The sequence below is a fragment of the Mastigoproctus giganteus genome, chromosome 6 (assembly GCF_048544385.1).
Source record: "Mastigoproctus giganteus isolate SK-2022 chromosome 6, ASM4854438v1, whole genome shotgun sequence".
NCBI classification, from domain to species: domain Eukaryota; kingdom Metazoa; phylum Arthropoda; class Arachnida; order Uropygi; family Thelyphonidae; genus Mastigoproctus; species Mastigoproctus giganteus.
Genome location: NC_143580.1, coordinates 4183289 through 4206469, shown reverse-complemented (window position 1 = coordinate 4206469; position 23181 = coordinate 4183289). Strand labels below are relative to the sequence as shown.

Below are 23181 nucleotides of genomic sequence, written 5' to 3'. Positions count from 1 at the left end.
TAGAGGCATATGATGCAAGAAAGCAAGCTTATGCAGCATCAGCCAAAAAAAAAAAAAAAACCACACCCATTTCACCCCCTCCATTCGTTCAAAATACCTGTCCAGCTGAGATTGAATTTATTTAGGCTATCAACTTCCACAACAGGGGATGGAAGTCTGTTCCACCAACCAACTACCCGCTGGCTAAAGGCAAATTTTCACACATCTATCCTACATCTGTCTTTCCTCAATTTGAATTTATGCCCTCTCAGGTAATTATTCTGAGCAAGGGGAAGAATCCCATTGGCATTGAGCATGCTCAAACCATTCAAAGCTTTATACACCTCTATCAGATCACCTCGCCTGTGCCTAGTCGCCAGACACTGTAATTTTCAAAACTTAAGCCTTTCTTCATAAGAGCAACCCTTTATTCCATTCACTAATCTTGTTGCCTTTCTCTGTACTCATTCCAGCAGCTCTACATCCTTCTTGAAATGAGGCCTCTGACAGGGCTGCCAGATTTCAAATTAGGTCTTGCGGGAGAAAAATGAAAAAAATTGCAGCAATTTTTCTCAAGAAAATTTCTAAACTTCATTTTGGCCTTTTAAAAATGTATCTAATAAAAAAAAACAACAAAAATTGAGTTAAATTTTTATTTATACTATAATCCTAAAAATTATTTAATATTTATCACTTGATTTCACTTCATTAAGAATGACTAAACCTTGATTTTTAAAAAAAAAAATTGGAATTCTGAACAATTCATTCCGAAATTCTGTTTTATCATCAACTCGGCCTCCAAATTTTTTAGAATCAACCTATTTCTATGACTCGTCATTAGACTAAAAATCCTTTTAGATGTTGCATTTGCATGCAGAATAGAGAAAATGTATTCGATAATTTTTAAAAATTGTGGAGAATTTTTTTTAAAAAAACAAACCCATCTTTGATCACATGGTAATTGCCTTTCAATATCCATTATATTTGCCATAAATCTTTTTAAGAAGATATATTCTTCAAACAGCAAATCTTGATCTACTTCTATTTTAAATGCATTAGTGATTTCTACAATTTCATGAAATGCTGGTATGCTATGCAAAGATAAGTTAGAGAGAATATTATATTTGTGGTCATTGAAATTAAACCATTTCTCTATATATTTTCTAGCCGTATCAAATAAATTATTTGCTTCCATTTTAAACCGTTTTGAAGCATCTGGGTTATCACAATTTTGAATAATTTCATGAACATTTGCTCCATAATAACATTCACTCTTATGCTCAATCAAGGACTGCCTTACATTATTCATAATTGAATATACTTCAACAATCATAACATTACTACTTTGGAGTTTTTTTAGCGCTGGTTGAAATATTGAATATAAATTCTTTACAAATTTTACATACGCCTCATGAAGCTCATGTTCAAAAAAATGTCTCAATATAGGTGCTATGTTATTCTTGCTCATAAAATAAGATTTAATAGGTGCAAAATTGGTCAATAGGAGCTCAATAGCCGGTAAAAGAGTCGGCCACCTTGGTATATCCCGTAACATTTCATTCCATTCTGTTTCTGTCCATTCGAAAAAGTCTTTTAGTTCAGTCATCTTTTTTGTTGAAGAGCTAAATTCATTAAATATTTTAATAACAATAGGTTCTATATCAATACTCAAACAATTGCAAGCTCTCTTAGCAGTGTTATGCAGAATGTGCAAATTGCAACCAGCGGGTAATATATTTTCATTAAATGTTTTTAATGCTACGAAAATGCAATTTTTCTTGCCAAAATTAATATTGGCGTTATCTTCTCCATATTCAGTAATGTTTTTGGGACATAATTCATTAAAGGTAAGCTGTTGGATGAGAGCATTTGAAATAGTTTCAGTATCTTCTGCTTCTAACCAAATGAATGATATCAAACCAGTTTTTACACCATGATTTTGGTCAAAATATCTCACAACCAAAGGAAACGTTTTTACGTTTCCTTTATTAGAAGCGTCCGTGCTTATAGAAAAGGGCTTATTATTCTCCAGTTGTTTCAGTATGTAAGTTTTTGAGTGCTTTCCAAGAATTTTTGTAATAATGGCAGAAACTTTTGTTTTCCCGCAAGAATATTTTGCTGCAATTCCAGAGTCGGGAAACTTTTTTTTTTTTTAAACTGAGCTAGCACAACCAGCTGAGACATAATTATGAGAATGCATAACAGAATGGTAACAAAACGATACTTCTGCAAATGCAACATCTTCATGAGCCTTGCTTTGCTTTGGTATAAAAAACTTAGAAATTTTTGATGTAGTTGCTATTGCTTGAACATTTGCAATGTGGTTTTTAGATTGCAAATGTCTACTTACATCATTTTCACCACCGTGACTAATTGTGAAAATGAAATTGTTGCGTGTAGAGCATTTTGCACTATGATCTTCTCTACCACGACTAATCCAACTATGGTGACAAATGGGCCTGGAGTACTGGGGTCCATAGTTTAATAATTTCAAATAGATATTTACAGTATACCCAGTTATAAAGTATAAGTACAAATTCAGTAGCTTTCGGAACACGTGTCCCTTTATCAACTGACAAATTTGAATACATACAAGCAAAGTGTGGCACGTTACTCATGCGTCATTGTTGTATCACGGACGTGTGCTGCCTTACGCCAGTGATCATCCATCAATAAATTCAAAAAATAAATCAATAAATCCATCAATAAATTCATCCATCAATGTATTCAAATTTGTGAGTTGATAAAGGGACACGTGTTCCGAAAGCTACTGAATTTGTACTTATACTTTATAACTGGGTATACTGTAAATATCTATTTGAAATTATTAATCCAACTATGCTTTTTTCCCCAATCTGCATTATAGTGAACCAACCGTCTTCTTTTCTTTTCTGGAATTTTCAAACTACTTTCACCATCTGACATTTTGAAGGCTAGAATAAATTGATATTTTAAATACAACCCGTTTATTTTAATTTTTAATTTAATAAGACAAGTTCAAACAAAAATTAAATGAAATTTACCTTATATAGGTAACAATTCCTACAGTAGCTGAAGTGATTAGACAGATGTCAAAATACTTTTATTCTTTTTATAATGAAAGATAAACACACACTCGAGATACACCTAGCTTAGACCACCAGATGCACCAGACAGCACTGACATCATTGATCGCACTATTTACGCAGACACTTACGTTTAAAAATCCTCGAGCGGCTCGAGGGAATTCCCGGACATCTAACGCGTCCCGTGAGCATTAGTGTGCAACTCACCTGCCAATGTCCGAAATTCATACATATTAGGAAAGAAATACATTTCATAACAGCATCCATCACTTTTTATGGCATTATTTTATTATTTTACAGTCAAAATCTGTTAATTTTTTACCTGCGGGACATTTAAATATTTATGCGAGGCACGGGACAAATCACTTTTGTAGGGGACTGTCCCACACATTGCGGGACGTCTAACATCCCTGCCTCCAGACCTGTATACAGTACTCAAGGTGTGGCCTGACCATTGCCTTATACAAGGGAATAATCACCTCCTTATCCCTGCTAGAAAAATTCCTGTATATCATTGACGAGACACCATGAGCTACTCTTGCAGCCTGTCTGCACTGCTCAGAGAACTTCATATCTGCCTGCACAATTACCCCCAGGTCCTTTTCATTCTCTACCACTGTCAGTATAGTACCACAGAGTTGATATGTTGCTCTGGGGTTACTGTTTCCCATATGTAGTACTTTACATTTGTCATTGTTAAACTTCATTTGCCACCTCTCAGCCCATCTGCTCAACTTTCCAGATCCTGTTGCAGCAGCAGCATAGCATCAGTAGTTTCCTTAACAACCCTGCCAACCTTTGTATCATCTGCAAACTTGGACATTAAACTTGATATACCATCATCAATATCATTTATAAATACAGAAAACAATAATGGACCCAACACTGAACCCTGAGGGACTCCACTAATAACATTAGTCCACGAAGAGCAGTGTCCATTGATTACCACTCTCTGTCTTCTCCCCCTCAACCACCCCTTAACAACACTCAATATTGCTGACAGACCTTTTAAATATGGTCTAGTATCAGCATGATTATGGAAACCCTGTCTAGACCTATATGTTCCAATGGTTTTGCAGAGTTTGGCAGTAGTAACTTGATTATATCATTATAAATAACTTGACTTTTAAAGCACATGTGTTGCTGTGATGTATTTTTCCTTATTGAAAAATATATTAAAAGCAATTTTAAAAAGTATATTATAAACTAGTCTTATTTATATTATAATTTTGGTTTTAATTTTAGGGAAGTACTGGAGAACCTGGTCCTTCAGGTCCACAAGGAGAAAGAGGACCACAAGGTCCACAGGGTTTGAGAGGTTTTGGTGGGCCTCCAGGTCCTCCAGTAAGTATAATCTTTTATGTTCACTTGAAAACAAGTTACAAAATATTCTAATTTTTCATATGTATCATAATGGAAAACCTAAGATAATGAAGAATAATATGGTTATAATTGTCTTATTATAATTAAAATCAGGCATATAAAGGTTTATATATGTATTAATATAGTAATTATTATATATCTGATGTTAGGTTCATTTGCATATATATGCATATGCACCTATTGTCTTTACCATGCCTGTCAATACACATGTAACAGAGGGACTCCAGTGGACAGATTTTCATGAAATTTTATATTTAGCCTTTAAAAGTATTTGTTAATCCAATCCAAACTTTATTAAGTAAATTCGGCAAATAGAAATTTAGCTATTATTTTTTTTTTTTCCAACAAATTATATGAAAAAGAGAACTTTATGGATGAAATGTAGTATTGCAGTATTGTTAGCAGTCCATGCATGTTTTACCTGTATATAATATGTATATAATTATAAATCCAAATTTATTCATATTATACTAACAACTTTAACTTTAAAAATGTAGTTTGAAAAAAGTTAAACTGAATTTTCTATGGTAGATTAATGTGTCAGGAAATAACAATATTTATGATATGGCAAAGGTATTATTTTTTGATATACGTTAACTAGTTTTACTTTAAAAAAAAGAAATAATTATCCTGTTTGGTTTGTGAGTCAATTCATGTCTGCTTTAAAGAATAATTTATTTTTCTTGAATATAGTAGAATAGAGCAGAGGTTCCCAACCTTTATAAGCCCGCATACCGGTATCTTTATGTACCGGTATCTGATTGGTATCTGATGATTGCAATTAATTAATACCAGTGTATTAATTAATATACCAAGTAATTAATACAGGTGTATTAATTAATACACCAATTAATTAATACTGGTGTATTAATTAATGAGTACATATGTCTGTTTTGAAAAGTCACATAAACAATTAGCTAAGCAAAACCAAGCTATTCTACTAAAAACAGAAAAACATATTTATTAATTAAAAAAATATAATTTATAAATGAGCTTTTTATATTTTCACATAACATGTGGTTTGAACATTTTCCTCTTTACTTGAATTTTTTTTGTTTCTGTTTCGATTTTTGAATCTGGTTCTGGATATCTGGATTGATTAGTGTTAATTTCAGTCGAAGATCTGATTCAATATTCATCGAAGTTCTATATTTATTTTTCATTGCAGTCATCACTGAAAATCCAGCCTCACACAAGTAAGTTGAATTAAATGGCATTAAAACATTCAATGCCTGCTCAAAAAAAGTAGGGGATATTCTTGGCGGATATAGCCAAAATTTTGTTAAGTTTGAACTCTTAAACTTTAACATTAAGCCCCGTCATGAATGACTCCTTGTACATCACATTTCTGGGATCTCATTCGAGAATGCGAAAGGGTTCCTAATCCAATTCTGTGCTGTAAAGTCTTCCTGGAAATATTTTTCAAGACTTGTGTGCATAGATTTTATATGTTCATTGATGTCGTCAGTCACATTTTTGGCCATAGATATGTTATTTTCTTGGATAAAATTGTGAAGTGAATATAACATACTGTTTTTTAATACCTGCTCTTCCATTAGTTTTAATTTTCTTTTAAAATCATTAATTTTATCACTGGAATCAAACACTGTACTAGTTGATCCTTGCAAACTCAGATAGATTCCAGTCATTCAATTGGGGAAACATATATCTGCTAAATAAGCTAGTCTGCATAACCACTCTTCATTCAAGAAATTATCTTTTCTGGGATCTTCTGATTGAAGAAAATTGTATACTTCGGAGCGCAACTCAAAAAGACGATGAAGGGCCTTTCCTGAGTGAGTATTTAGTTGAGAATTATTTGTGGCAAAACATGGCATCAACTGGCGTGAAAGGATATTTTTGTGATAACTTATAAGCTAACAATATAAGTAAAAGGAAAATTGGTTGTTGAAAATTTTTGTTTAAACTACTTAAATATCTACTAAACACAATTTTAAAACTTGCATTTTGAATGTTTATATTTTACTTGAACTGTGGTATTAATCAGTATTAATTATTGTTGATTGGAATATAAAAACTATATAATTAGGATAGCAGTATGTCATAATTTCTAATGATCTAAATTTCAAATTACCTGTGAAATCATTACAACTGCAAATGCTACTTTCAATGTTCACTAACCAACCTCTGGAGTTTTAAGAGGTACTACTCAGAATTTATAAGAGGTACAAGCTAAAGATTATAATGATTTATGTACCAACATCGAGCCATGATGATGAAGAGGTTGAAGAAATGTAAACCGAAATTGAGAGTCTTCTAGATGAATAGAAAACCCACTACACTATCATTATGGGGGACTTCAATGCTAAGGTTGGACAGAGAAAAAATAGTGCAGAAAGGGGAACTATAGGAAATTTTGGAATTGATGAAAGAAATGAAAGAGGTGAAAGACTTGTGGAATTTGCAGAATCTCGAGGAATGTCATTACTGAACACTTTTTTCAAGAAAAGGGTGAACAGAAAGTGGACATGGAAGATCCCAAATGGATTAACAACTAATGAAATCGACTTCATCCTCACTAACAGATGTATTGTGAATGATATTACTATCCTGAACATGATCACAGAATGGTAAGATGCACACTTGATATAGATGTAAGAAAAGAAAGGAAAAAACTGACTCGGGTAATTATTACAAAGGTCTTTGAGATAACAGAAGAGGAGAAAAAGCAGCAGTATGCACTGAAACTTAAGAACAAGTTTGAGCTTCTGCAGTCTGCTCAGGACCAAGATATCGACGAGGAATATCACAACTTTCTGAAAGTGATAAAGCTCAAGAAACCTGTAGGTAAAAAGAAATCCAAAGAAGAAAAAATTAGTCAAGAAACACTTGTCATAATGAATTGAAGATGACAAATGAAGAGCAAAATAAACACTGACATGGAGAAAATTGAGTATACTGAGTTATGCAAAGCCATTAGAAAGAGACTCAGAGAGAACATAAGAAGATTTAACACAAGAAAAGTAGAACAAGCATTAAAGGAAAACAAAGGACTTAAATCAGCAGCCATGAGAGAGTAATACAGAAAAAACAAATGATACTGAAGAATAGCAATGGTGTACTTATAAATAGCAGAGAAGGCATAATTCAAATAGCAGAAGACTACTATAGAGAATTATACAAGGAGCGAGGGAATGATCCGCAAAAAGTAATGAGCAGCGGGGAAGATGGATCGCAAATTAGTAACACATACACCATACCCGATATCCTTCCTGATAAGATAGAACATGCGTTTATGCGTTGAACAAAATGAAGAACCAGAAAGCCCTGGGGGAAGAGGAAGTTACTGTATAATTATAAATTGTTGTTAAAATTGGGAGGAAGAGACATGACACAAAACTTGCAAGACTCTTCACAAAATGCATTAGAAAAGGTGTGATGCCTAAGGAGTGTAATAATGCAATCATAGTTTTGCTGCATAAGAAAGGAGATAAATCAGAAATTGGAAATTATAGACCAATTAGCTTGTTATCCCATATCTACAAGTTGTTCACAAGGGTCATTACTAACAGATTAGAAAGAATAATTGATGAGATTCAACTGAAAGAGCAAGCTGGCTTTAGGACAGGATTCTCAACTGTGGATCACATTCACATAATATCACAGCTAATAGAGAAAGCAAATGAATATAAAACACATTATGCCTGGCATTTGTGGATTATGAAAAGGCATTTGACTCCATACTGCATAAGGCAATGTTTCGGGTACTTGAAAGACAAGGCATAGATACCCCATATATTATGATTTTGAAGAAAATATATGTGAACGCTACCTTTGAGATAACAGAAGAGGAGCAAATTTAGTAGCAAATTTAAATTGAGAAAGGAGTTCGACAAGGAGACACAATATCTCCGAAGTTATTTACTGCTGCCCTTGAGGAAGCTTTCAGAAGATTAGACTGGTCGCAGAAAGGAGTCAATGTGAATAGAGAGTATCTAAACCATTTACGAATTGCAGATGACATCGTGGTCATAAGCCACGATCTCAAAGAATTAGAGGAAAATTTTAATCAGTTATGCACAGTTAGTAAGGATTTTGGACTAAAGATGAATATGGCTAAAACAAAAGTAATGATGAACAAGTATGCCACAGAAAGGGATATAATGATTGAAGGAGCAGTAATTGAAAAGGTGGGGGCATATACTTCTCTAGGACAAGTCATTAGCTGTAATAATGATAAATGGCTGGAAGTCAAGAGAAGAATAAATTTTGTATGGATAGCATTCAGGAAATATGAAAGTTACCTCTTGGGTAGTTACCTCTTTACTGAAAGAGGTAACTACCATTAGGGGTAAAGGGAAGGGTTATTGTTTCCGTAAAGGCGACTACGATGGACTGAGACAGTATTTAAATTCTATACAGTGGGACCAACTGATGATGTTACCAACAGCAAATTCAAAATGGGAAGCATTCAAAGAACTTATCTTGGAAGCTACTAGGCTTCACATACCAACTAAGAAATATTGTTCAAGGTTTAGGCCAAAATGGATGTCAGATGAACTAGAGGCATATGGCAGAGAAGAAAAATGCATGGGATACTTACAAATTAACACATGACACAGAAGCCTATGATAGATACAAGTTGATATGCAACCAAGTTACAAAGGAGGTTAGGCAGGCGAAGGCAGATTACGAGAAATCCTTGGCAAGGGATGCAAAGAAAAACAGCAAAGAGTTCTTTACTTATGTAAACTCTAGAAGGAAGGGGATGAATCAGATTGGTCCACTTGATATTGATGGGTCAACTGTTGATGATCCTGCTCAGGTAGCTAACAAACTAAATGAATATTTTGCATCGACATTCACACATGAGGAGTTATTCAGCAAGGGGAATTCCAGAGGTGTATTCAACTCTAGCAGTAAGCTACAGAATCTTGAAATAACTGGGAGTAAAGTGGAGGAGAAACTGTTGAAGATAAACACAAGAAAGGCACCCGGGGTGGATGGGATCTATCCAGTTATATTAAAGGAGGCAGCAAAGGAAGTAAGCAAACCCTTAGCCATAATTATGAGAGCTTCCTTGGACTCAGGGGAGGTACCCATAGACTGGAAATGTGAAAATGTGACCCCAATTCACAAAGGAGGATCAAAGGCTGACACAAGTAATTATAGACCTGTGAGCTTAACTTCTGTTCCAGGAAAATTAATGGAGGCACTGGTTAAAGAAGCACTGCAGGATCATTTAGACAAGACTTCAGTTATAGCTCAGACACAGCATGGTTTTGTTAAGGGGAAGTCTTGCCTGACCAACTTGATTGGATACTATGATGCAGTCACAAAAGAACTGGATGCAGGGAATAACTTTGATATTATATACTTGGATCTTAGAAAGGCTTTTGATACTGTTGCACATGGAAGACTGCTACACAAATTGGAGCAGTGTGACATTGGAGGCAAATTGCTGCTATGGATAAAGGGGTGGTTGAGGGGGAGAAGACAGAGAGTGGTAATCAATGGACACTGCTCATCGTGGACTAATGTTATTAGTGGAGTCCCTTAGGGCTCAGTGTTGGGTCCATTATTGTTTTCTGTATTTATAAATGATATTGATGATGGTATATCAAGCTTAATGTCCAAGTTTGCAGATGATACAAAGGTTGGCTGGGTTGTCAAGGACACTACTGACACTATGCTGCTGCAACAGGATCTGGAAAGGTTGAGCAGATGGGCTGAGAGGTGGCAAATGAAGTTTAACATTGACAAATGTAAAGTACTACACATGGGAAAAAGCAACCTCAGAGCAACGTATCAACTCTGTGGTACTACACTGACAGTGGTACAGAATGAAAGGGACTTGGGGGTGATTGTGCAGGCAGATATGAAGTTCTCTGAGCAGTGCAGACGGGCTGCAAGAGTAGCTCATGGAGTATTGTCAATGATATACAGGAATTTTTCCAGCAGGGATAAGGAGGTGATTATTCCATTGTATAAGGCAATGGTCAGGCCACACCTAGAGTACTGTATACAGGTCTGGAGGCCTCATTTCAAGAAGGATGTAGAGCTGCTGGAACGAGTACAGAGAAGGGCAACAAGATTAGTGAATGGAACAAAGGGGTGCTCTTACGAAGAAAGGCTTAAGTTTTGCAAATTACAGTGTCTGGAGACTAGGCACCAGCGAGGTGATCTGATAGAGGTGTATAAAGCCTTGAATGGTTTAAGCATGCTCAATGCTGATGGGATCCTTCCTCTAGCTCAGAAAAATCACCTGAGAGGGCATAAATTCAAATTGAGGAAAGACAGATGTAGGATAGACGTGCGGAAATTTGCCTTTAGCCAGCGGGTGGTTGGTTGGTGGAACAGACTGCCATCCCTTGTGGTGGAGGTTGATAACCTAAATAAGTTTAAGGCTCAGCTGGACAGGTATTTTGAACGAACAGAGGGGTGAAGTGGAAGTGGTTTTTTTTTTTTTTTTTTTTTTTGGCTGATGCTGCATAAGCTTGCTTTCTTGCATCAAATGCCTCTACTAATGCTAAAAAATGCTAATATAGTCACATACTGAGGAGCAATATCCCAATTTGTCTGAAACGTAAAATAATGAACCATTATATACTCCCCACCAAGACTTATGGAAGTGAAACTTGGGCACTCACCAAAAGAATGAATGAGAAGCTGAGAACTGCACAACAAAGAATGGAATGAATTGCAGGCAAACCTCCATATAACATGGTACTTCTACAACACGGTTTCGCTCTAACATGATTGATAAATTGTGGAAATCTTTACACAAAAAGGTACTTATATAACACAGTTTCACTCTAACACAGTTAGAGAATTTTGGTAAACCCCGCATAACAGGGATTTTTGAGCTTTTCTGCAGGGGGGGGAACCCTGCTATAATGTTGGATGTAATTTTTCAACATTTCCACTCTTTTGGAATCCCCGCTGTTGACTCGTTAGTCAAAAAAAATTATTGAGAAATCCCTGTATTTATTTTGTTGGAAAATCCCTGTGTTACATTCTATGCTATTGAACTTGTACTTGTAGAACTTGTGGAAAAATATAGATTTCAAAGTTTTATTCCTATTGAATAGCACACCAGACCTTCCAAAAGATTTAAGTCATCCAAACATTGAAGTTATATTCCTACCACCACAGTTGTACTAGGTAGTAGTAGTGGAATGTGATGCAAGAAAGCAAGGTTAATACAACTTCTTTCATTCAGCCATTAGATCAAGGCATTATATCCACCTTTAAAACTCATTACATCCAGAAAATCGTTACAATAGATTTTGGAAAAAATTGATTCCCAATCTATTGAAGTAATGGAGGCATGAAAACGTTTCTCAATTGTGGACTGTATCAGAATCATAGCTTTATTGCTGAAAGAAGTAAAACCATCAACATTAAATGAAAATTTATGATCAGAGTCAGTTCATTAGGAAATATGGTCGAACTGGCAGAAAAGGGAATCGATGCATAGTAGAACCTTCCACATCAGTAGGAGGGGAAGGTTTTGATGATATAGCTACTGAAGCCCTCATGGGTAGCACAGTTGATAGAATTGCCCTCCTCTCCACACTGGGTGGAAAAGACCTGAGTTCGAATCCCTTCGATGATGGGAGGAATTTTTATGGGTCTTTTTTGCAACGTGGCTGAGTTAGTCAGTCTCAGACAAGGGTAGCATGGTTTTTTCTACCGGAAACTCAGGTTTTTTTGTCCAGAAAAACAGAAAACCTCAGGACACACACAATTTATAGAACATATACAACAGTTAACATGGCTTTAGTCACCTATGCTCCTAAAAAAAAAAAAAAAAAGATATGATTAGCATTAGCATTATTAGAGGCATATGATGCAAGAAAGCAAGCTTATGGAGCATCAGCCAAAAAAAAAACAAAAAAAAAAAACCCCATTCCACTTCACCCCTCCGTTTGTTCGAAATACTTGTCCAGCTGAGCCTTAAATTTATTTAGGCTATCAACTTCCACGACAAGGGATGGAAGTCTGTTCCACCAACCAACCATCCGCTGGCTAAAGGCAAATTTCCGCATGTCTATCCTACATCTGTCTTTTCTCAATTTGAATTTATGCCCTCTCAGGTGATTACTGAAGACGTTCAAGAATTACTGGTAGAAAAAGAGGCTGGCAAAGCAGATTTGGTGGAAATAGCATCGGGGGTAAAACCAAATCAATTCAGAGGATGATAGCGCAAATGAAAATTCTAAACTTCCAAGTATTATAGTAAAAAGCATATGGGAAGGCATAAAGTTAGCTGAGCAATTAGAATCTTATTTTTTTAATGCAGATTCTTGAATGAAAGGAGCCCAAAGTTCAAAAGGGAGCTTCAAAATTGCTTAGTTCCATACAATGAAATTCACAAAGATTTATCAAGCAGAACCAAACAAACCCAGATTATTGATTTTTTGAAGAGAATAGAAGATGCACGGAATCTAGAATGGTGTATTTTTATTAGCTTTTGGAATGTAATCTCCCTTTTCGTACTTTTCCTTAGTCCTGTATAACAGGGTTTCACACATTTTCACATAGCATTTTATAGGAACCTAACTACTGTGTTATACGAGGGTTACCTGTATATTAGGAATCAGACTGTTAGATAAGAAGAGAAACACATGGATTAAGCAGCAAACTAAAGTAAAGGACATTCTTATCAAACTAAAGAGCTAAAATGGTCTTGGGCAGGACACATAGCTCGAAGACATGATGACAGATGGACTAAGAGAATAACAGAATGGTACCCAAGAGGAGCTAGAGGAAAACCTGGAAGACAATGGCGGAGATGGATAGATGAAATTAATGAGTTTGTGGGTAGGAAATGGATGGCCATTGCACATATCAGAAGGAACTGGAAAGTTCCTGGAGAGGCCTTCATCCTGCAGTGGATTGAAAATGGCTGATGATGATGATGAACCAACCTCTGAAGGAAGACTGGCCGTATAAAATAAGAAGCAAAAAGAGGGGAAGTAAAGAGATAAAGTTCTATGAATTAAGAAGTACAAGAATGAAAAGAGGTATATTTTCCAAGAAGAAAGACTGAAATGCTTGCATAGATACAAACTGTGAAAAATAAAAAGAAGTTTTGGCTTTAGTAAGATATTAACTTTTAAAAAGTTTACTCTCCCATGAGGGAAATTGCAGGTGGTTTTATTCACAGCCCGCATACCGGTAGCTCACTCCTCACATACCAGTGGTTGGGAACCACTGGAATAGAGGATTTATTAACTTTAAATATTGTAGAGTTCCTCCAGTATGGTAACCAATTTATGATTATCAGATAAAAATGATTGAATGTCTACTTTATTATACGTAGTTTTAGAATCAGTTTAAAGAAATTCAATAATAATGAATATGAAAAATTTTATTCTGCAATAAAATTACAGAATTATTAGTAAAGAGAATTGAAACTGAAATTAGTATTGTGAAGAAAATATTTATTAATAAAATAAATAGGGCCCTGACATGCAGTGAGTGGTGTTTATTAAATTTTGGTTCACCCATATTGGTAAAGCATAGAAATGTTTTCCCAGCTGAGAAATCAAAAATAATTGGAAGTTATTATGGTTCTCTCATTAAGATTGTTAAATCATTATAAATATATGTGCTTAGAGCCCATGATTAAATTTGTTTTATAAGAAATCAATAAGCAATATTATATCATGAACAGAAATAGAATAATTTTTTGTGTATTGTGTTGAAGTAAATATATTATTATATACAGGATGATTCATGAAGATATGGCATAACTTTTGGAACTGATTTCTGAGGCAATTTTGATTGAAAAGTGTATATAAACATGGGTCCTGTTCCAAACAATTACAAAGCTGTGGTTGTTATAATCGTAGGGAAAAAAAATATATGTTATAAACAGTATAAAATAAAAGTAACAATAGATATATAAACATAAAATGTTGATTTATTTATTTTTATTTAGGAAACTTACAGCCTATGTTTAGAGATACATACGCATATATGGTTAATTGAGTAGATTCTCAAAAATACCACCTTCGACTTCAGTGCATTTTGCCGCTCGTGTGTGATCTCTTTTATATGGGATGCAGCATTCAATATGCAATTAAGTAATGCCTCTCATGTTTTCACTTTTGTGTGATATAAAGATTGTTTATCCACCCTCATAGGCAAAAATCTAAAGGGTTTATATTTACATTTATATCTAGGTTTATATCTAAAGGGTTTATATTCTATACGCAATACCAGCAACCTAGGTCTGGTGACCTAGGTTGCTGGTATTGCGGAATGCTGTGACCAATCGATCACCCAGGGAACTGGTCATTGAGGTGAGTAACCACCACACAGGAACAATGAGAATGAGCTCTGTTATGTTGGAAGTGCATTCAACATTGTATAGCCAAAAGTGCATCTTCTAACAGTTGCTGCAATTCAATTTGCAGAAATTGTCGACAGACCTGTCCAGTAAGATGATCCTCAAAAATAAATGGACCAATCAGTCCAAAATGGATCATGGAAGATTCCAAACCAAACATTAACACTTAATTGGTGTTGAAAATTACTCTCCACAGTGACATGGGGATTCATTTTTGACCAAATGTGGAAATTGTATGCATTGTTGACAGCATCTTGAGTGATTTCAGCTTCATTACTGAATAGGATGTATTGTAACAATGCAAATGGCAATTGTCATTCAACCAATTACAAAATTCCAGGTATTGGGCAGGATCCCCAGGTTCAAGGTTAAACATACTGCACATGGTATGGCTACATATCTTCTTTATGCAATTTTTTGCATACTCTTGGTTGGGAAATATCGAGAGGCATGGATATCCTTTGCCAACTAGCACAAGGCCTATGCTCTACCACCTCAATGGTGTTCTCTTGCATAACCACATCTTGTCAAATTGCATGCTAATATGGGATGTGGATGCTGGGAATGAGCTGATATCTTGAATGTTTGGAAAACTTGGCTAATAACTTGTGAATTCAGAACTCTGTGGCTGATTATTCAGTGACAGCAGCAATGGTATTTACATCACAAAATCCATAAACATACTCCATATTGGCATTTCAGCACTTGTAAATATAAATTGCAAATCTGCCCTGCCATGGAATATTGTTCCCACATCTGGGGTGGTGCCCCCAAAACCTCTCTCAGGCTTCTTGATTCCATTCAGAAGAGGGCAGTTAGGTTAATTAATGATTCATCTCTAACAGAGTCTCTCCACTCGCTCTCTCATGGACGCACTGTTTCTGCTGCATGCCTCTTCTACAGATACTTCCATGGGCACTGTTCTTCTGAATTGGCTTCTATAATTCCGCTCTCTCTTTCAAAACGGTCCAAACACATGCCGCCACCAGCCAACATCCATTTACTGTCCAACTTCAAACTCACAGAACCAACTTTTCATCTTCCTCGTTTATTCGTTCAACTGCCTTCAACCTTCAACGTCTTCTCAACCTTCAACCCAAGCACGGTACTAAGTACTATAGGTTCTAATACCTCTCGTGTTTGGGATTTACATTAAAAAAAAAAAAAAATATATATATATATATATATATAAAGGGCATCTTGAAAGTAACAGTGGAACACAAGGTTACAACACTGCATGTGAGTGCTCTACATGCTGCATCGATTTCATTAACACATGCAATTTGCAGTGGTATATTGCTGATAAGCCTTACATTTTTTTTACTTGAAATTGCCTGAGAAATCAACTCCTGAAGTTATGTCATATCTTCATGAATCACCCTGTATAAAAAGGTAAAGGTAAACTCCAGCCATTGTCAACCCACTGTAGGATAGAAACTTCCTCAATGATTCATGTTGAGGGAAAAGGACCATACTCTGCCACACTGGTCCAGTGTGGGTTGGCAGATCGACCATATTTAGCAGTCAGGGGCTTGAACCCCGGTCTACTCAAAAAGCGTGTGCTACTGCACTCCTGCTCTGATCACTCAGCTACAAATTCTGTACTATTTGTTATTTAGTTTTTATATCATTAATTGTTTTTGAGGCATGGATAATTATTTTGTAAACAGTGATGATAACTTTTAAGTAAAAAAATAATAAATAAATAAAAAATCTGACACAATGAATTGTTATGAAATATGGAAACTGTTACAGATTTTGTTGATTTTATTATTTTAATTTTCTTTGCAAACCTCATTTTGAAAGTATTTTATTCTATCTATTTTTCTTATTAGGGTTCCCGAGGCAAAGATGGCCTTGGTGGCATACCTGGAGAAAGAGGGTCTCCTGTAAGTATCATTTTGTACTCCTTCACTGAGAATATGTATTTCAAACTATTTTGCCATAATAATCACCTCAGTTAGTTTTTGGAAGAATGCTTTTACTAAAAGTGTTGTCTTATTATATAGGGCGAGCCCGGACCTCCTGGCCCACCTGGTCCTCCTGGAGTTGTTGGACCACAGGTAAGATGTAAAGTATAACATTATGTAATCATATTGTATTGAAATCATATCATTTATCATTATGTGTTTGATATTGTGGGACATTCTGATTTCCTGGCCCATTCTATTTCTCTGTACAACTGTTCATTGTACTCATTCTAGTCATTGGGCCTATGGCGCGCTCCTGCTCTTCTTTTTGCTTTCGCAGTGCTTATGTCGCACCACACTGGCTCGGCAGTGCACTGTTCATCTATGTCGACTGGATGCACTTCTTTTTATTTTGTGTTTTTCTTGATTAGCGGCATGGCACCTCCTCTCTTCCTGTCCTGTCTATACTTTCTGTACACATTGTACTCCCCATAAACAAGCAGCCAGGAAAGTCCATGGTTTTCTATCAATGATTTATCAAATGTTATCCTATAGAGATATGGAGGTCATAGTTCCACTGTATAAAGCAGTTCTAAGACCACAGTTGGAATACTGTGTTTAAATATGGAGAACTCATCTGAAAAAAGACATTCGGCTTCTTGAAACGGTATAAAGATAGGCAGCTTGCATGGCAAGAACGACAAATGGGTGACAATACTATGTGGACTACAGAGCTTGGCAACCAGTCACCTTAGAGGTGACCTGATTGAGGTTTATAAGGCTCTGAGAGTTGTTAGTAAAAGGAATGAAGATGGAATTTTCACTGTTATAGGGAATTACAGAATTCATGAGCATAAATTGAAATTACAGGGGAGAGGTTTAGACTAGATTGTAGGAAGCGTTCTTTTAGCAAGAAAATCGTTCATCACTGGAACAGGTTGCCTTCATGGATAGTTGAGGCTGACAGTTTGAATAAATTCAAAGGCAAAATAATAGTTACATGTGTGAGGAGGGAAGCCAATAATTTGTATTTTCTTATCTACTCATTTTTTTTTTCCAGCCAGTGCAGCAAAAGCCTCTGGCTTCCTTGTACTAGATAGCTATTACTAATTAATATTAATTAAATTAATATTAATATTGATATATGGATAGCGAGTATATTCTTTTGCTACATTCGATGAGCTGTGTAGCTGTGTATGCATTGCATATGATTAGTGAAATAATGATACAAGAAAGCAAGCTTGTAAAACATCAGAAAAAAAAAAATATAATAAAAACCTTCCACATCACCTGTCCAACCCCTCCAATAATTTGTCTAGTTCTTCCTTGAAATTATTCAAACTACCCAATTCTACAACAACAGCTGAAATTTTTTTCCAACAATCAACCATACAGATTGGCTGAAGGTGAACTTAAGCACATTTATCCTGCAACCATCCTCCCTCAATTTGAATTTATGCCCCTCATGTGTAGTCTGAGCAAGAGGAAGAATGCCATCAGCATCGAGTTTGCTCAATCCATTCAAAGCTTAAACAGCTCAATCAGATCACCTTGCATGCACTTAGTCTCCACATGCTGCAATTTGCAGAACTGATGACTTTCTTAGTAAGACCACCTTCCCTTTTGTCCCCTTCACTAATCTCGTTGAACTTCTATGAACGTGTTCCAGCAGATTACATTCTTCCTAAAATGAAGCCTCCACACCTGTATGCATACTCAAGATACAGCCTAATTGTTCATTGCCTTGAACAATGGGATAATCACCTCCTTGTCCTTACTAGCAAATTTTATGTATATCATTGACAAAACCAAATGAGCTGTCATGACAGCCATCTGCACTGATATTATGTCACTGATATTCCTATGTCTTCATTTGATGACTTAATCAGTACTTCAATTTGTTTACTATGCTTCTACCAATAGTGTACATGCATGAATATATGCACTTGTTCTTACTCTTAATTACCCTAACACAGCCCATGTATTCACTTGTTCTATGATGACCCACAGCAAGGCTTGAAATCCCCAAAACCTTGCTTTCCAGGCTGTTGCATGTTCCAATAGAAGCAGCAGTTTTAGTTAATCTATTAGTCTGTGTATCCCCCAAAGCTAGCAGTTTTCTGACCCTCTTAACACTGTCTTATCATGTTTACACAGACCACTGTGAGAAAAACTCTACCCCATGAGCCTTGCCCAGTATTTCCATGGCCATTTTGAATTGATAAGGCTCTGAACATGTACTCCCTCCTATCGTATCTGGGCAGAATTGTAGATACATTCAAATTTAATCCTAACTTGCAAATTTTTTGTAACATTGCCCTGTACTTATTAAGTCCTCGGATTTGTTACTTTTAATATCATTAGTGCCAACGTGTACAACAATATCTTATTTTATGCGCTTAAAAGATGATATCTACTTTAGAAGTTAGTGTGTTCTTTTGCGGATTGAAAAATTAGATTTGTTTAAAGGGATTTCCAGCTGTCAAACATGATTGGACATGAATTCCAAAGAAAACAGAAACTATAATCTATTCATGTCCAATCGTGTTTTACATCTGGAAATCTTATATCTTCTGCTAGCAGTCCATGGTGAGAACATGAATTCAGTACTGTTGCTGACAGTTGTAAAGAAAAAAGTTTCAGAGTGGCATTTATAAATTAAAAACCAATATGATAAATTTCATTGAGAATCAATGCCTTGTCCATGAAGTGTAAGGTTGGGGAGAATTCACTATGAGGCTTTCAGAACATTTTCAACAAAACTATTATCAAAATGAAACTTTCATATCAGGCAAAAATAACACTATCTAAATATAAAAGTATATCATTCTGAATGGTAAAAAAACCCACTGTTGCTTCCATTTTAGGATAAATAATTAGAAAAGGAACATTAGCAATAAAATATACTTTTCCAAGAATTAATACTTTTTGTTAATATACTTTAATATGAGACAACTACTCTCTGGCTGAAAGCAAATTTCCATACATCCCATAACCTTCCTTCCTTAATTTAAATTTCTGTTTTTGGCTGAGAAAGAGTAATGATGCCACCAACCTTTAGCTTACTCAATGTGTTCAGAGCCTTAAATATCTCTGTTAGATCTCACAGGTGCATAGTTTACAGATGCTGCAATTTGCAGAACCCTTTTGGTAGGAGGACTATTTTAGTATTAGTAGCCAAAAATGATGCAAGAAAACAAGTTTATGTAGCATCAAAAAAAAAAAAAAAAGTGTGCATACCCTGTACACGTGAAGGATGTTTTATGTGAAAACATCTTTGATGAAAATCAGAACCATTTTAAAATCAAACAGCTAGAACCGAAGTTATTAACAGTGTAATGTTTTTATGCTCATGCCCACTACTTCCTAAATGTCGTCCCGCATTTTCATTACCGATCGGTTTTACTTCAGTCTGAAATATTTTGATGTAACGTTTTATGTTCACACCCGCTACTTACTCTACCGAATCAATAGTAGTGACTGAGTTAGCATCATTTTGGTCTTGCATTTTTCATTTACATACCAATTGGTTTTACTTCAGTCCAAAATAATGATGTAACGTTTTATGCTCACACTCACTATTTACTGTATTGAATCATCATTAGTGAGTGCATTAGCGTCATTTAGGAAGTGATGTAATTTGCATCATTTCTGTTTCACATATTCGTGAAATGGAAATGAGAAATGGTTTCAGACTTCAGTCCGAAATTTAGTCGATGCTGCCAAAGATGTTTTCACATAAAAAAAAAACTTCCCACATTACCTGTCCATCTGCACTAATAATTTATCTAGTTCTTCCTTAAATTTGTTCAAAGTACTCATTTCCATAATACCAGATGGACATTTGACTCCAACTACCTACTAGCTGACAGAAAACTTTTACAAATCTATCCCGTAGCCATCTTTTCTCATTTTGAATTTATACATCTCTCCCCCACCATGTATGTTCACTGAGCAAGCATAAGGTTGCCATCTCAACATTTAGCTTAATCCATTCAAAGCCTTAAAACACCTCAATTATATCTCCTCACAAAAGTACCCAGTTTCTAGATGAAGAAGACACATGTATAGTTACTTTATGAAGAAAGAATTGAAAAAATTTGCAGTTCATAGCAAGAGTCAATTCTCAGCAAAATGTGTCATATTCTTTTTGATTTATAAATTATGCTCAGCAAGCTTCCCCCCCCCCCACAATTTACTTAAAACAGGAGATGACCATCTATCAGTCATAATTAGTGAAAGTCAATGAGAACTAACAGAATGGTATTAAGGGTAAGTTGCTACAATGGATAAAAGGATGGTTAAGTGGGAGAAGACAGAGGGTGGTAATCAATGGGTGCTGCTCTTCTTGGACTAATGTTATTAGTGGAGTCCCACAGGGTTCGGGGCGCCTCCGTAGCCAGGTGGGAAGGAGCAGCAGTGCGTAGCACACGCTTCTTGATTAGACCGGGGTTCGAGCCCGTCACCACCAAATACGGAGGATGCGGAAAGGTCAGGGAATGACCACCGCATATCCCGGAGCAATATGGCCTTAGTTGCTAATGCTCCTAAAAAGCAAATAACAAACAAACAAACCACAGGGTTCGGTGTTGGGTCCACTGTTGTTTTGTATATTTATCAATGATATTGATGAAGGTATACCAGGCTTAGTGTCGAAGTTTGCAGATGATACAAAGGTTGGCAGGTTTGTTAATGACAGTAATGGCAGTGTGCTACTGCAACAGGATTTAGATAATTTGGGCAGATGGGCTAAGAAGTGGCAACTGAAGTTTAACCTTGACAAATGCAAAGTACTGCATATGGGTAGAAGTAGCCCCAGAGAAACGTACCAACTGTGTGGTACTACACTTAAGGTGGTAGAAAATGAAAAAGACCTGGGAGTAATTGTGCAGGCAGATATGAAGTTTTCTGAGCAATGCAGACAATCTGCCAGGGCAGGTCATGGGGTTTTGTCAATGATATATAGGAATTTTGCTAGCAGGGAAAAGGAGGTGATTATCCCTCTGTATAAAGCAATGGTCAGGCCACGCCTTGAGTACTGCGTACAGGTCTGGAGGCCTCATTTTAGGAAGGATGTAGATTTACTTGAGTGTGTACAGAGAAGGGCAACAAGATTGGTGAGGGGAATGAAGGGATCCTCTTATCAAGAGAGGCTTAAGTTCTGCAAATTGCAGTGGCTGGAGACTAGGCACCTATGTAGTGATCTGATTGAGGTGTATAAGGCCTTGAATGGGTTCAGCACGCTGAATTCTGATGGGATCCTTCCACTTGTTCAGATTACGAACCTAAGGGGGCATAAATTCAAATTAAGAAAAGACAGATGTAGATTAGATGTGCGGAAATTTGCCTTTAACCAGCGGGTGGTTAATTGCTGGAACAAACTTCCATCTGTTGTTGTGGAAGTTGATAGGTTGAATAAATTTAAGGAGGAACTGGACAGGCATTTGGAGGGAATGTTGTGATTTTTTTTTTTTTTTTTTTGGCTGATGCTGCATAAGTTCATACATTTGCTTTCTTGCATCACATGCCACTACTACTACTACTACTAACATCAGCTTTCATCTCATGACCATTTGCATGAGATGAGATTTGTAGTGGTAAAAGGATTGCTTTTGATATATTTGCTCATGTTTCTTACTCTTTTCTTAACCTAACCTGTCATAAAGAAACTGTTGTTTTTGATTAAGTAAAGAAAATGGGGATAATTTAATATGTTTATTTCGAATTTGCAATAATAAGAAGAGCGAGCAGTCATTTGGCAGTGTAATGTTTCATGAAACTATTGAGTGCCATTCATTGCAGATTTGCTGTGGATGCCTTGCATTATCAGTGGAGCTGACTTTGCAAAAATAGTAGTGAGTGATGTACCACATATTTTATCTGAGCACAGCCCTTAAAAAAACCTACATATTAACTGGAATTTCCATGGTTCAGATGTTTCCAAGTGCTCTTTGCTTTCTGATCAGCAGCAAATAAATAATATAGATTAATGGAAATAACTACTTATTTGTTGTCCGGACCATGACTAACAAATAAAATAAATACTTTATTTTTTTGTCTTTAATGATTAAAATTTCTGAGCGTAACTTGATATTTTTTATTTCAGTTTTAATTTTCCAAGATAACATTATTTTCTTTCTATATCTGTTGGAAAGTAAAAGCAGCATTAAAAATTTTTGAAACTAGTAAAAGTATTTAGTGTAAGTAAGAAAAAAAAATGGGGGGGGGAGAACTATTTGTTTTTAATGTTCAGGCAGCCTATCCCCCCAGGGGATCAGTATGGCCTTATCACCCTTGTGCTATAAAACTCATAAACAACAGCCATCAACCCCCCCCCCCCCTCCAGAAACAGTCTTGCAAATAAATGGTGGTTGCTTGTGTGAGAGGTGGGAAGCTTAGGGAAATTTGTTTACATTAGCTGAAAATTTATGTAGGTTGTAATTTCATTATAAATAATGGTTCCTGGTGGCTGATGAAAGTGTTAAAATTTCACAAGTTTTTGCAGGATTTAATTTCATTGTAA

The 23181-nt window shown here is 35.8% G+C and overlaps 1 protein-coding gene across 1 annotated transcript in view; it reads left to right on the top strand.

Moving 5' to 3' along the window:
• The window catches only part of LOC150083829 (uncharacterized), a 607249-nt gene that overhangs the window by 341189 nt on the left and 242879 nt on the right, over window positions 1-23181 (top strand). The window contains exons 31-33 of the mRNA XM_090375392.1: window positions 4290-4388; window positions 16584-16637; window positions 16758-16811. Coding sequence (XP_090231518.1) covers window positions 4290-4388; window positions 16584-16637; window positions 16758-16811 — 207 coding nt within the window. The remainder of the gene's footprint in view (window positions 1-4289; window positions 4389-16583; window positions 16638-16757; window positions 16812-23181) is intronic.